The sequence below is a fragment of the Leuciscus leuciscus genome (genome assembly GCF_965113295.1).
Source record: "Leuciscus leuciscus genome assembly, chromosome: 24".
Taxonomy (NCBI): domain Eukaryota; kingdom Metazoa; phylum Chordata; class Actinopteri; order Cypriniformes; family Leuciscidae; genus Leuciscus; species Leuciscus leuciscus.
In genome coordinates, this window is record NC_138723.1 from 15326940 (window position 1) to 15343016 (window position 16077).

At 40.7% G+C, this 16077-nt stretch overlaps 2 protein-coding genes across 2 annotated transcripts; both read left to right on the forward strand.

The window, feature by feature from the left end:
* The first annotated feature begins 5663 nt into the window (after positions 1 to 5663).
* On the forward strand, positions 5664 to 10270 carry tmem88a (transmembrane protein 88 a). The gene is made up of 3 exons (XM_082157549.1): positions 5664 to 5980; positions 8066 to 8476; positions 9542 to 10270. The coding sequence occupies exons 2-3, from the start codon at positions 8096 to 8098 to the stop codon at positions 9821 to 9823; spliced, it is 663 nt and encodes a 220-aa protein (XP_082013675.1). The 5' UTR covers positions 5664 to 5980; positions 8066 to 8095; the 3' UTR covers positions 9824 to 10270.
* Positions 10271 to 10422: 152 nt separating this feature from the next.
* Positions 10423 to 15937, forward strand: LOC309488843 (uncharacterized protein). Its single transcript, XM_082157259.1, has 2 exons — positions 10423 to 11406; positions 15240 to 15937. The coding sequence occupies exons 1-2, from the start codon at positions 11166 to 11168 to the stop codon at positions 15392 to 15394; spliced, it is 396 nt and encodes a 131-aa protein (XP_082013385.1). The 5' UTR covers positions 10423 to 11165; the 3' UTR covers positions 15395 to 15937.
* The last annotated feature ends 140 nt before the right edge of the window (positions 15938 to 16077 follow it).

The following is a 16077-nucleotide window of genomic DNA, read 5'->3' on the forward strand; positions in this document are numbered from 1 at the left end:
CCGTCAGCAGGGGATGGAGGTGAGGGAGTTCGGTCAGAGGTTCCGTCGCGCTGCTGAAGGGCTGAACCTGGGCGAGGAGGCTTGCAGGGATCTGTTTAATTATGCGCTGGATGAACCGATGGACTGGCTGATCTGTAGAGCTTTTGATCATGTCAGTTTTGAGGCGATGGTGGAGGGTTTCATTCACCATCGGGAGAGGATCGCCAGGGGAGTGGTCTCTGTTCCGGTGATCCCAGTTCCGGTGATCCCAGTTCCGGTGGTCCCAGTTCCGGTGGTTCTGAAACGGAGGAGGAGAAGGAAGAACCCCTCCGTGGCTAGTCCGGTGGTCCCGAGTCCGGTGGTCCCGAGTCCGGTGCTCCCAGTTCCGGTGGTCCCAGTTCCGGTGGTCCGGAGACGGAGGAGGAAGAGAAAGGCCCCCTCAATGACCTCTCCGGTGGCTCCTAACCCGGAGGCCATCCCGGAGGTGACTGCCATCCCTGACGCGTCGCCCTGGTACCTTGCCCTGCCGGTCTCGTCCGAGCTGCTCGCCCTGCCGGCCACGCCCAAGCTGCTCACCCTGCCGGCGCCACTCCAGCGACCTGGCACGTCTGCCGATCCAGAGCCTGTGTCTTCGGACAGGATGGCCTCCGCCGAGCCTGTTCACGTCACGCCAGCCGAGCCTGGGTCTTCGGACAAGAGGGCCGCCGCCGAGCCTGTTCACGTCACGCCTGCCGAGCCTGTGTCTTCGGACAAGATGGCCGCCGCCGAGCCTGTTCACGTCACGCCTGCCGAGCTTGTGTCTTCGGACAGGATGGCCGCCGCAGAGCCTGTTCACGTCACGTCTGCCGAGCCTGTGCTTTTGGAGAGGATAACCGACGCCGAACCTGTGGCTTCTGAGCCGGTGGTGCCTGTTCCTGAGCCGGTGGTGCCTGTTCCTGAGCCGGTGGTGCCTGTTCCTGAGCCGGTGGTGCCTGTTCCTGTGCCGTGGCCGCCCGAGGGGTCATCTCCGCCCTGGCCGCCAGATGAACTGTCGTCTCCACTCTGGCCGTCTGCACAGCCTGCTCCGTCCTGGCCTCCCGAACCCTGTGGGCCACTCTGGTGTCCCAAACATTTTGTTTCTCCCGTCCCGCCCTGGTCTGTCCCGTCCCGTCCCGCCCCGTCCCGCCCTGGTCTGTCCCTCCCGTCCCGTCCGGGTCTTATGGAGCGTCTGTTAGCCGCTCCGTAGGGAGGTGGTAATGTCACATGCCTGTCCTGTCTTGTGCTGCACATGGGTGTTTTGTTATTTTGGGCCATGTGCTCGTGTTATTGTCTGATCCCTCCCCCTTGTTATCTGATTATTGTTTGAGTTCATCCACCTGTTCCCTCCTGATTAGTTTCCCTTTATTAGTTCCCTCTTGTTTGCAGTCTGTGTCAGTACGTTGTCTTTTGTTTCCTGTTCCCTGAGATCTTCCAGAGTGTTCATAGTCTGTTATTGTTTTTGTATTTACTTAGTTCTGTTTTCCCCCTCTTGGGTTTTGTTTTGTTAAATAAATACTTATTTCTCCAGCTTTTGAGTCCTCACACCTTTTGTTTGTAGTCTGCCGTGACACAGATATAGGGCCGCAAAGCGAATGCAGAAGTGCCTTTCACCCTGTTACGACTTGATGAACCACCGAAACGATTTTGGAAACATTAATTTAAGGTAAAAAATTATCTTTAATGTTGCTTCAAGACATGCTTTTTGGGCGGTAAATAACGGCACAAATACCAGTAAATTGACTAGTGCAAACCTTAGTAATCACCTTGCAAGATTCCTCCCATAAATTTTGCGTGTGAAAGGGAAACTGCTACAAATGCATATGCAACAAGATCAGCCACAAAAAGAGAGTCTGCTGGCAAGAAGAGAATGAAACACAGCTCATAATAAAACAAGAATCAATATTGGCTTGGCTTTTCGGAAATGGTGAGACCTGTAAAAGTGACGCGGAGATGGCAGTGAGTATGATTTTTTATTGAACAGATTACCATAAGTAGCTCTCAAACAGAGTTGATTGTAAAGTATTATTGTGAAGGGTCATTTTGTCACAGGTCGGGGTGGGCCGAGCCAGACTGCACCCACCCCTGGAGACCGGGTACCACCTCGAGGAACGTGTCAAGGACCAGACAGACAAGGGAATAAAGGAATAACAGGTTTCTTTATTAAGTTAAGAGCAGTAATTTGAAAGATCCTAATTAAAATCTTCTTCTTGTCACCAGAGGGAATTCGATGGCCCCCTGGACCGTAGAGGGGAGAACGATCGGGGCGGCCCTGCAACTCGTTGGAGAGGGATCAGAGGGAAACTCACACCGTCTAGGTAGGTCACTGGGTAAGTACTCTTTACAGGACTCAAGAGGAAGTCGTGGTTATACGGACCCCATTCGGACTGGAACCTTGGACAACAGGAAGACACTTCGATTTGAGGCACGTGCCGCAGCTATTCCTTTTCCTTCTCAACAGGGGCAGCGGCTTGCAACGTAGGCATGGAGGGCTTCTCTCTTTCTGAACAGGGCGGAGGCCTTCACTGGGGCATGTGGGGACCACCAGGCGGACGAACACTTGGAGCGAAACGCTCCCTTCGGCTGTGTACTGCAACAATACAACAGGGTTCAACGGTTCAACGGTATACAAGCACTCGACAGTGATACCTTCTCTCTTTCTGAACAGGGCAGAGGCCTTCAATAGGGCATGTGGAGACCACCAGGCGGGGAGGACACTTTGAGCGAGACACTCCACTTCGGCTGTGCGCTGTAACCAGGTAGCAGGGTTTAACTATTCAACAGCATATGAAACATTCAGTTGAAATACCTTCTCTCTTTCTGAACAGGGCGGAAGCTTTCGATGGGGCGTGTGAAGACCACCAAGCGGGGAGGATGCTTTAAGCGAGACACTTCACTCCAGCTGTACACTGTAACAATGCAACAGGATTTAACCATTCAACAGTAGATGAAACATTCCGCTGCAATACCTCCTTTCGTTCTGAACAGGGCAGCGGCTTTCGATAGAAGCGTGTGGAGACCACCAGGCAGAGAGGATGCTTTAAGCGAGACACTCCGCTTCAGCTGTACACTGTAACAATGTAGCAGGGTTTAACAGTTCAACAGCATATAAAATATTCAGCATTAACAGAGCCGGGCTGTCTCAAAATGGTAAGTTGGGCACTCGATATATCAAAACCTTCCTTGGAGACAGCGGGTGAAAGACTGTAAGGAGAGAGTGCACAGCAGACTACTATTACTTCTCCACACGATGAACTTCACTCCATAACACAAACCGTGTGAATCGTCACTTCAGGCACTGCATTCCACTCGCACACCGTGCATTCGGGCCAGCACTCACCCACCGGTCTTTCTCCCACCAGATCAACTCTCATCTCTCACAAGGGCTCAACTTCTCTCCGGAGACAGCAGAAGACGAGTGCAGCGATCGTCACATTCAGCGAGGAGCGGGCAAAAGTTGGAGACGGATCAACAATTCACTCGGTGTACTAATTCACTCGTGCCGCACACTTTCCAAACTCTCAACACCACTTCAGTGTTAGTGCATATAAACAACGGATCCAATACTCATCACTTTGCGTCTTTCCCACTGCTGACGATATTCCTTGGGTTTTCGCTGACAAATACTTCACTCTCTTCTCTCTACTTCTCAACTTCGATCTTCGCCCGCTTCATAGCCCAGCCTCAATAAAAGAACAACCCGTCGACAAAAACACAGTATCTCACGGGAGGAGAACCCCCAGGCGGGGAGGAGAACCACCAGGCAGTCTGCTTCCTCTCTATTTTTAAAGCCCCATCTCAATACGTGTCCCTCTCACAACACTCTCTGTAATTACTCCACACCTGCTGTCAATCGGGCAATTGGCCTTGCTGCCATGGCAACAGATTCGCAGTGCAATAGAGACGGGTGTCCACTGGAGGTCTCCACAACAACACTGCATCACAAGGACTTTAGTCTTTTCTCGAATTTTTGTCACACCGTGACAATTTCATTATGGTTGTTGTAGCACTGTGCTGGAATTTTTTTTCAAGGAAGTACTATGTGTATTAATGGGTGTAACTACAGCATACGTTTGCAGATACACTCCAAAAAAAAATTTTTTATGTTCACTTTGTTTAAACCATTCATTTTGATTTAACACCATTGTATCAGGTTTCGTGTTAAAAGAAAAGCTATGTTTAGGTTGATAGTATATTATTTTAACTCTGTGTGTCTATTAAATAGACACAAAAAAAAGAACTCTTTGGCTGAAAATGATTTTAATCATGGACAGTGGTTCCACATGACGGAACCATGTTATCTCAACTCAAATACTTCATGTTGGATGAACTCAAGCGAAGTGAGTAAACTTAATTAAAATTAGACACGTCCAAATAATTTGATTCAGTCGTGTGAATCATGTTCAACCAAAGAGACATTTTTTTTTGAGTGATATAGTCAGCTTGAGATCCTTTTCAAACTGGTTATATCTCTTAAGCCTAGTGTTTTATGAGCAGTAGAATAACCATATTCATCCACACAGTCACGCAGAACCGAAGAACAACCAAAACAACGTTCTTCCGCAAAATGCATGCACTTCTTTTTAACCACTGGAGGGCCATAGTGTACCTTTAAGTATTATCTATCTTATTTTCTTACTTTAGTTTAGTTTTATCTGATATTATATTATCATATATGAATTATTGTGATGACAGAATACTTCCTGATTATAACATTGAAACATTTAAAGCTGCATTTATTATGTAAAAAAAAAATAATAATTTTGTACTCTAAACTAATTTGATCAGCATTTGAATTGGCCCCTGAAGAAAAAAAACTCCAATATCTCACTCAAAAACAAAACCAATCTACATGCCCTCCGCTGAAATCTCGAGAAAACATCCTCCTGGAGCCCTGCGTCTTGACAGCTCTGACACGTCCTGAGAGATATTGAACAGACATGAACTCCCCTCGCTGGAGCTGCAGCTGAACTCAAGTGAAGTGGGAAACATCATACAAAGGGCCAACTGTTTTAGAGAGCCCTTGGTGGTATAGACATAAGTGTAAGCCTTTACTAACTTTATTTCATATTTGTTTTATACTTTAACTCATCAGGGGAAATAGCTTTCTTAATCTTGTTCTGTGCCACTGGAGTTTCCTCGATCTCTTTCATATTTCACAGTTTTTTTTATATGCCCCTTAATCGTGTCAAATATTTTCTTCAGGACATCAGGAGTCCTTTTATTGTGCTTGAGATGCTTGAGTGTCTGATGAGTGTGATGAAAATACAAAGTTCGTGATGTGTTCTTTAGGTAACTGTTAAATAGTAAAATATTTGTAGGATGACGTGCTTCTAAAGATCTTTCCAGTGGACTTCAAAGCACAAATAAAAATGCAATTGCATCAGGAAAAAAGCTTTTTTTTTATTGGAGAACATTTAGCAAGAAAATACTATTTGAATCTTTCTACTTCAAATAAAAAATAGCTAACAATTTCTGAGAGAAATTTGTTTTAAAGTAAACACTCTTTTGTGGAGTGTGTAACATAAGTCCAGGTCATATTCTCATTGGGCAAAAAAAAAAAAGTACTCCTGGATAAGACTACGCCGCCCACCCATCACCCCAAAATGCCCCAGCCAGAGCAGTGTGGGGCCAAAAAGAGAAGTGGGAGTGGAGAGATATAACTGAGTTACCAAGGCAGGACATCTTCGTCAAAGGAAGGAAAGAGCAGTGCAGGAAAGGACGAAGAGAAAAGGCTGAAATAGAGGAGTGACCGTTCCACAGAGGTCAGTTTCACACAGAGCCAGTGGAGATACTACAGACGGACATGAAAACTAGATAAATTGACATATAATAAACATTATAGACCTATATAATCGTCTCAGCCAGTCTTTGAAGGATTTGTCTGTTTCGTTGAGGAAAGAAAATTATAAGTAAAGGGAAAAGTTGTTCTGCAGGAGGAAAGGTGGTTTTTGAGGGAACGAACAACCTACTCTATTACACGAATGTAAGTATAGAAGATTTTGGACTTTTTTAACTTGTTTCATGATTTTTAAGCATATTTGTAAATGTACATTTTTTTATATATATATATGTATGCATATTAGATTTTGGACTTTGTATTGTTTTTGAACTAAAGAAAATAGCACTGTTTCATGATTTTTTTTTAATGCACATATTTTAATATATATGATTTACATGTTTATTTCTGTTTGCATATTTAAATATGCAAATACATAATGTGAATTTTTTTTATCATACAGGCTTTGGATAAATAGAACACAAAGTTATTTCAGTATTTTGCATTAAGTCCTGGTATCTTGGAGCCATGTTAAATATTTACATTTAATCATTTAGCAGCCGCTTTTATACAAAGTTGGAGGAAAAAACTATAAAAAATATAGTCTCAATCTAAAAAGTGTTTTCAATACACCAATGATAAACAATGCAATTCATAGATTAGCTCAGTTTATGCTGTTCTTTTTTCCTGGCATATCTATTGACTTTAATTCCCTAAAGACGGTCTATGTCCTGTCAAAATCCCCTTGATATATTTTGTGGAATTTCCTGATATTCGGAATGTAAGAACAGTCGTGGTGGTGATTTAATCTTGGCAAATTCTTGGACGAAAATCACTTCTAAAAATAAATTATAAATAAAACATTTTACTATTAAAACAAAATACATCAATAAAATAAATTCAATATTAAAATAACTTTCCACCATCACTTGAATTAATACCGTTTGCAGAATTAATAAATATAAAGAATATAAATGTAGAGTCTTTTGGTAATATTGTCACTTAATAAAAACACAAGTGATGTAAAGGTGATTGTGTGGGAAAGGATTTTAAATCAAGGTCTCGATAACATCTGAACTATTAATGGCAGAGTGATATCATACTTGTATTCACTAAAAATTGGGCCCACTCCAAATAAACAACATCTGTCTCTAACATCTGTCATCAATGCTACTACTACTCAGTGCGTATTTTTGATCAAAAGGACTAAACAGCGTAAATCAAGGGAACATTTATATTTTCCTGACATTCACTTGCTTAAGTGATCGTTGTAAACCTGTAACAAGCTGTTAAGGGCTCTTTATGAATGTTTCTTTTTAGGATGTTGCTCTTTTGGCGTTCCGCTGTTTTGTAGGATTTGTGATCTATAGTCAGCATTCAGGGTTTCCTGATGAGCCCGTTCCAAAGTTATTGTTTTGTATTTTTTGGTATCCTGGAGATCAGGGTGGGGTCAGCGGCTTAATTTCCTGATCTTCAGTATAAGTTATCACCATTTACTTTCTATACATTTCACCAGAACTTTTTTGAGAAATACAATCCACACTTTTTAAATGGTTTCCACCAACAAAATCACCTTTATAGGAATATTTTTGGTTGACAGCACATGTGGTATAATGCTGATAACCACAAAAATTCTTTTTCACTTGTCCCTCCCTTCTTTTTTATAAAATAGAGCAAACATTTTCAATAGTTTAGCCACAGGACATAAACATTATCCCCTGGTTTCACAGACAAGGTTTGAGAAGGCTAGTCCCAGACTAAAATGCATGTTTGAGCTGTTTTAACGAAAAGCAGCTTGCACTGACATATCTTAAAATATCTCCAGATGCACACCGGTAATGTTTTTTTCTAGGGCACGTTTATAAAAGCTACTTAAATGTCCTAATTGAACTAAGGCCTAATCCTGGCTTAATCTAAACCCATTCTGTGAAACCAGCCCTATGTGTGCCTATAGTCCTAGACTAAAAATGCTTGTTTGAGCTGTTTTAACTGAAAGCACGCCATTGTTTTGTGTCAACATTCACACTAGTAATGTTTTTTTGGGCACGTTTATAAAAGCTATTTAAATGCCCTAATTGAACTAAGGCCTAATTCTGGCTTAATCTAAACCCTGTCTGTGAAACCAAGCCTAGATGTTACAAAAATATTATTTGATATTCCCTAAACCCTGTCTGTGAAACCAGGCCTAGATGTTACAAAAATATTATTTGATATTGATTAATTTCATTGTTTGTGGCCATTTTAGCCATTACTGTACCATTATTAACCAATAGCCCTTATCTATCTATCTAGACAAAAACTGGACTATCATACCCGACAGGAATGATGAACGGCAAGATGAGTCTTTCCCGTAATGGTTCCTTGGAGAAACCCATCTCTCTTCAGTCCCCCACAGATCGGGGGGAGCTCGAATCCCCTCACCCGCGTCTCCATCACACCGGTTCCATCTCCTCCAGTACTCCAGCAAACCTGTCCAGCTCAGGTGTAGTGGTTCCTCCTCCGTACTCAATAGAAGGCAGTGCAGTGAACGACTCTCCTCTGGAGCTGAGGGGCTCTTTGGACTGTTGGGCCTGTTCTGTTCTGGTTACAGCACAGAATCTGGTCATCACCGCGCTCAACGTAGGTTTGGCTGCATTTATCTTCGGCCTCATCCTCTTGCCAACACTCATCATGGTTGTTTTTGGCTTCCTCTGCCATTCAACGGTAATGTTTTACCTTGTTACGTTTGTATAAGTAATGTTGTCTTAAAGTCTTCCAATCAAAATGCACCATTTCTTTTATAATGTACATTCCTAGTCTAACTGTACGTGATTCAACAGTGCAGGTTAGTACAAATAAAAAAAAGAGGGTAAGATTTGAGCAAAGGAAACTACACAGTTCAAAAGTTTGAGTTAAGATTATTTAAAGTCTCTTCTGCTCACCAATGCTGCTTTTATTTGGTTTAAAATACAGTAGAACAGTCATGTTGTGAAATATTGTTACAATTTAAAATAAGTGTTTTCAATTTTTATATTTTTAAAATACAATTTATTCCTGTGATAACAAAGCTGAATTTTCAGGATCATTACTCATTGCTGCTCAAGAAAGAGTAATGTCAGTGTTGAAATTGGTTGTGCTGCTTAATATTATGCATTTTTACTTTCATATTTCAGAATGATAAACAGAAAAGTTCAAAAGAACAGAGTCTATTTTAAAAATGAAAATATTTTGTGACATTATAAATGTCTTCACTGTATTTTGATTCTTGATGAAGTGTTCATTCCTTTGAAAAATAATCTTACTCTGAACTTTTGAAAGGTACTGTGTGTGTGTATATATATATATATATATATATATATATATATATATATAAATATTTTTTCTGTACTTGTCCTCACATACTGCAGTTCCACCCCAAATGGGTTTCCAAATCACAACTCTCTTCCCTCGAAGGACATTAAAACGTCTTAGATTACTCTAATGTCATCCAAGCACTGATGACTAAACTTCCTATATTTCAGCGCAACTAACACAAAACATCTGGGTAATAAAACTCTCACACATAATACTCTCTTATCATTTCACTGAATCAGTGATAAGTTAACTATCTCCATCTGAGCTGTCAGTCGACTCCCACTGCCTCACCATATGGATACTTTTTTATTAATTATCGCAGGTCAATGTATTCATGCTCTTATCAGATCAGACAATATATTACAGGCACAATTTGTACAGTACTTTGCCCTACCTCTCTTTCTTGCTAACTAACTCTCCCCATTTGTTCCAAAGGTTCAACGCCACGGTACTTCCGTCTACTGTTCAGATCTCTTGGACGATGGAGGTTGTGTGGCTTTGCTGGTGGTGGGGTTCCTGTTGCTGGCTCCGCTCCTGGTTCTTGCTCTGGCCGCTTATTGCAGGATGGCCCGCCACCTCCAGCTGGGCCTGTGCTTCATCCCCTACAGCCGGGCCGTCTACAAGAACCTGCCTGCATCAGGTCATCGAGGCCTGGGGGGCTGCTGTGGCCAGCAGGGGGCAGGAGAGAGCGAGGGAAAGGGAAGCGTGTGGGTTTGAGCAGCCTGAAAAACTTAAAGAGCCGCCTGGTGAATTTAATGTGAATAGCCATTGCAATAGGTGACACACAGAGCCCAAATAATACCAAACAGATGACGATACAAGCAGCACCACGTTCTCAGCAGATTTGTCAAAATGATTTTTTTTTTTTTCAAATTGTGCATTTATTCAGTGTCAGTCTCTTTTCTTTCTTTTTTTAGCTCTTTTTAAGTGATTTTTTTTTTTTTAAACTGGCTCAACCTATACAATAGTGATAAGAGGTGGGACTATTTTTTACAAATGTTTAATGTTGTTTCTTTGTAACATGTTTTTGCATTTTTGTAGGCCTATTTTAGTGAATTTCCGTACATTTAACATGAATAAGAAACTATGAAGTCTTTGTAAAAATGTTTATTACTGTACAAACACCTCTTACTAATAAAATAAACAAAACATTCCAACAATGAATGTATGAATTCAATTCAATCAATTCATTTTCACTTTATTGTTGGAATCTCTTCCAAAAAATGGTCTCGCATCCCACAGCGTTTACTGTCTCACATCAATACACATCCACATCAAATAATAAAACACAATACAATAAACACCACTTGATACAAAAACACATATAAGTATGTAAATACACAACCAGCTACAGTGCATTGACTTATTGCTTTCTATTTTACAGGATCCTAAGGCCTTAAACCTGATTTATTCATTTTACAGACTGATGAACAACATTTCTGTAATCTGTTCATTCTAGCGTATGCTACTCTAAGTCTTCTGTTTGAAGGCAAAAGTTAATATTCTTCATACAAAATATGTCAAAAATGGTCAATGTGTGGCAAGCTATTTAATAATTTTGAGTGTTGATATGCCAGTCTCACATTACACAATCGCACACACACATTTTTTACGCAGTTGCAATGAATTGTATTTAATAGGTAAAGCAGCTGTAAATGATTTCTGTAGCACCAAACAAAATTACAAAAGTAATTCTTTCTAGAAAGAAAAAACATGGTGCCGTTTCCAAATTTTCTGATTGGCTAAAAGGCGCTGGCCGCCATTAACAGCGGTTTTGCACTATTAATTACAATTATATAGTCCCTAAAAATAGAGTTCTCACTTACAATTTCCATGATAGGCTATCTTGTCAGACACAAGGGCAAAAAAAAATCCCTAACAGCTGGTTTAATGTCATTAAAGTGTTTTATGCGTTTATTGCATGCACTTTATGAAGGTTTGTTGTGGCAGCTTCCTGAGAGAAAAAAAATGTAGCCAACTCAGTCACTTCTGAGCTCAGACGCTTTTGTTGTTGCTTTCAGGATTAGTTATTTAAAGCCTCGGCCGGTGGAAATTTCCCATGTCGTTCCGCGCACGCTCATTCAAAGCTTTAATACGCAACCGAGGTAACAGAACAGAGGGGCAGATAAGAGTCAGGACAGCATCATCAGACATTATCCGTCGGGAATGCTCGCTGCTCGCTGCCCTAACACGATCTCTGCAGGGACCAACACGAGCACAATCTCATGGAGCCAGAGTTTCAAACGAAGCAAATCAGTCAGATCATTGGATGAGACGCGCGCCACTTTGTTTCTCTACAGGTACGTTTGGAACAAGCGCTGTTTGAAGTGTCTTTAATTGGAACGTGTGACGTGGGCAAAGTGTTTTGAAAAAAACAACAACTTTTGAACTTATATGCTGTATGCAGAAATGTTTAAGTGCTTGGCATAATAATAGGCTTATTTGAACTAAAATACGGTATTATGCTACTTTAACGTGCACATTTTCATTTCCTGTTACCCGAAATTTTAATGATATAGTACAATGCAGATCTACTAAGTATTTTAAGAGTTTATTATTATTTAGAAGTCTACTATATTTTACTAATTTGTATGTTATAAACCATGTGTTTCTCTCAATGATGGGCTCATGTTTATCTGGATTTGCACCATTTGATCTGTGATGTCACAGTCGCTCTAGTTTGATTTTCTTAAATGAGGGATTAGCCTGTCCTCGGTGGAGTTTTATGTAAGATACCTTTCAGAGAACGACAAAGCATCTTTCTCCTTCATCTCTAGGCTGTCCGGTGCTTAAGGGATCATCGACCACTGGAATGTAAAGGGTCTTGGCTAGTTTCTAACTGCTGATGTCAGGGATGTACACACACACACACACACACACACACACACACACACACACACACACACACATATATACATATATATATATATATATAGATATATATATATATATATATATAGATAGATAGATATATATAGATAGATAGATATAGATATGACATCCCTGACATCAGCAGTTAGAAACTAAATGAAGAGTTCAGATGCAAAAGCCTCGAAGTGCCATCTGAAATTTTCTTATAGAATGATCATTTTTATCAAGTGAAATTACTGAATTTAAATATACAAGCTTGATAAAAATTATCATTCTAGAAGAAAATTTCAGATGGCACTTAGAGGCTTTTGCATCTGAACTCTTCATATACAGTATATATAGTACTATATATATAGTGGCATGCAGTCGTGTTCTGAAAGAGGAGGCAAAGTTCTCAGTTTCTTTTACTTTTGTTTATTTTTTAATCATGTTTTTCAGCATTTTTTACATTTATTAAAAAAATTATAAGGCAATAAGGCAGTAAAATATATTTTTATTTGTGAACGGATGTTCAGCTGTTCTTTTTAATAGAACAAATCATTTTCAGATCATCAGTCATGCTCGGTGAACACAGTCTGTCACAGACACAAAGATGTTTCTTTAATTTCTCCAAGCTGATTGCTCATTAAAAAAAACACACAGTCATCATGTTTTCAGGCCATTTCAAGTTTGATTTTGAAGTGACATAAAGCAGTGGTATCTAAGTGGGTTAGTTGTTTACTTTTTGATTAGTTTTCCCATTAACACCATCATTTTGTTCATTCAGGCCAATTCGAGAACGCACACGAAAACAAGAGGCAGGATTTATCGCACGAACCAATCGTATTCAATCATATCCAATCATTGTGTGATGGAGGCATTGCTCCTTTCCCCCATTCATTCTCAATTACCCCCCCATCAAACTAACCGCACGCTTTAGGGGGTCTGTTGAAAGTCAATGGGCTCAGAGGAGGCAAGAGAGACACAGACTTGCGCTGGAAATTTACCTGCTGGTGTCGGTGTTGGACAGTGTCATTTTAGAAAAACAAGTGATTGCGTTGTTTTATTTTTGTAAAATGGATTTTCTCATCAAAATTTTTGAGGAGACATTGCCTCCCTGGCCTCCTCAGAGGAAACATCCCCTGACATACACTCACCTAAAGGATTATTAGGAACACCATACTAATACTGTGTTTGACCCCCTTTTGCCTTCAGAACTGCCTTAATTCTACGTGGCATTGATTCAACAAGGTGCTGAAAGCATTCTTTAGAAATGTTGGCCTATATTGATAGGATAGCATCTTGCAGTTGATGGAGATTTGTGGGATGCACATCCAGGGCACGAAGCTCCCGTTCCACCACATCCCAAAGATGCTCTATTGGGTTGAGATCTGGTGACTGTGGGGGCCATTTTAGTACAGTGAACTGATTGTCATGTTCAAGAAACCAATTTGAAATGATTTGAGCTTTGTGACATGGTGCATTATCCTGCTGGAAGTAGCCATCAGAGGATGGGTACATGGTGGTCATAAAGGGATGGACATGGTCAGAAACAATGCTCAGGTAGGCCGTGGCATTTAAACGATGCCCAATTGGCACTAAGGGGCCTAAAGTGTGCCAAGAAAACATCCCCCACACCATTACACCACCACCACCAGCCTGCACAGTGGTAACAAGGCATGATGGATCCATGTTCTCAGTCTGTTTACGCCAAATTCTGACTCTACCATCTGAATGTCTCAACAGAAATCGAGACTCATCAGACCAGGCAACATTTTTCCAGTCTTCAACTGTCCAATTTTGGTGAGCTCGTGCAAATTGTAGCCTCTTTTTCCTATTTGTAGTGGAGATGAGTGGTACCCGGTGGGGTCTTCTGCTGTTGTAGCCCATCCACCTCAAGGTTGTGCGTGTTGTGGCTTCACAAATGCTTTGCTGCATACCTCGGTTGTAACGAGTGGTTATTTCAGTCAAAGTTGCTCTTCTATCAGCTTGAATCAGTCGGCCCATTCTCCTCTGACCTCTAGCATCAACAAGGCATTTTCGCCCACAGGACTGCCGCATACTGGATGTTTTTCCGTTTTCACACCATTCTTTGTAAACCCTAGAAATGGTTGTGCGTGAAAATCCCAGTGACTGAGCAGATTGTGAAATACTCAGACCGGCCCGTCTGGCACCAACAACCATGCCACGCTCAAAATTGCTTAAATCACCTTTCTTTCCCATTCTGACATTCAGTTTGGAGTTCAGGAGATTGTCTTGACCAGGACCACACCCCTAAATGCATTGAAGCAACTGCCATGTGATTGGTTGATTAGATAATTGCATTAATGAGAAATTGAAAGGTGTTCCTAATAATCCTTTAGGTGAGTGTATATATATATATATATATATATATATATATATATATATATATATATATATATATATATATAACATATACAGTATATTGTATTTACAAAGGAATATCATCAGTAAAATAAATTGTGCTGCGCATATATATATATATATATATATATATATATATATATATATATATATATATATATATATATGCGCAGCACAATTTTTTTTACTGATGACATTCCTTTGTAAATACAATACATTTGTCACATCTTGAACATTTTAATGATTTACAGATGACAAAATAAATCATAGTCCCATTCTGCTAAATAAACGGGTGGAGCTGCTCATTATTTACGTAACAGAAGTGTTCTATTATATAGCGGTTCTCTTCCTGTAGTTAAGATTTATGTGTTGGACTGACATTGTGGCTAATTGTGGAGTCAGAGCTGGTTGTTCTTGCTCAGTTGTTCCAGCCTTTCAGAGTGGGCCAGGGAACACAACTCTGTGCCCCGCTCAAGTGATATACCGTAAAGTGCAAGTCTCAGACATGACTGAGGATTAATCCTCTCAGGATGAATGAGTTCTTTGTTTCTTTGAGCCATTATTAGCAATCTCCTGCTTTCACCTCTCGGCTAATGTTCCGGTCGGAGAAGCGAGATAAGCTTGAAGAAACAAACACAATGGCATTGAAACTCCATGTTCTTCATTCACTAGATCTTATACATTATGTTCTCTCTCCAGAACTCTAGATTGGGTAAACCATGGGTAAAAAAGTCTTGCAGTGTTTTCCCTGGTACAAGCGCTGTAAAGACCGGGGTAAAGGCAGGCTGTGCCCTCCTCCACCTGGTAAGCTGCATTGTTGACCAAACTTAATGAAGGTATAAGTCAACCCATCTTTCAACACTCGATATTCATTTTCTCTCTCTCTCTGCATTCACAGTGCCATCTGTTGAGGTGCAACCTGGCTTCTCTCCAACAGTCTCCTGGGGTTACGACGGAGAGGAAAGCGCCTCACATCCCGTCTATTTTTCCCACAAAGCACGAGTAGTTTATCGCCACCAGATGGATGGCAATATTATCGATGCCACCTGCTGACCTCTGGGCTCCTTTCCCAGAATCCCTTGCCTTGTACCTGTAGAACTCCAGAACTGTGTAGAGGAGCGTCTACTAGACCCTTTCGTCATGTGTAATTTAACGAAATCTTTTATATTTAGTAAAGATGTCACAGTGTTTCCTCTGGTTCCTCCATCCTCTTGCCAGACCTGGCATTCACCTGTCTTGTACTTACTGTGTTGAAATGAAATGAAATGTTTCAAGGGAGACAGAGTGATGCAGGCCACGTGGAACTGAAAAACAAGGACTGAGCTGGATGTTGTAAATGAATACAATGTATGTGCATTTTGTCATGATATCTGGTCCTGAATGTATGATTTCCTGTTGTTTTTTTAGATGAGAAAATGGGGTTTTCAGAGGTTCATGATTGCATTCAGGAAAAAGATAACATTTTGTACTAATCACTGGAATTCTAATATAAAATGTATGAATGTTTAGTAATTATTATTATATATTTTGTTTTATTGTTCTCTGATTCTGTTAAAGGAGATTGAGTCTTGAATAAAATAGTTTAGAGTGAATATACATTTATTGTTGATTTTTGTCATTGCAGTTTCTGTTTTGGGGATGAATATGTGCTTAATTGTCATAGTTTTTTTCTAAATGGTACAAAAATGCTTTATTCTCTTTACGCAAAATATAATGTCCTGGATATGTTCTTGACA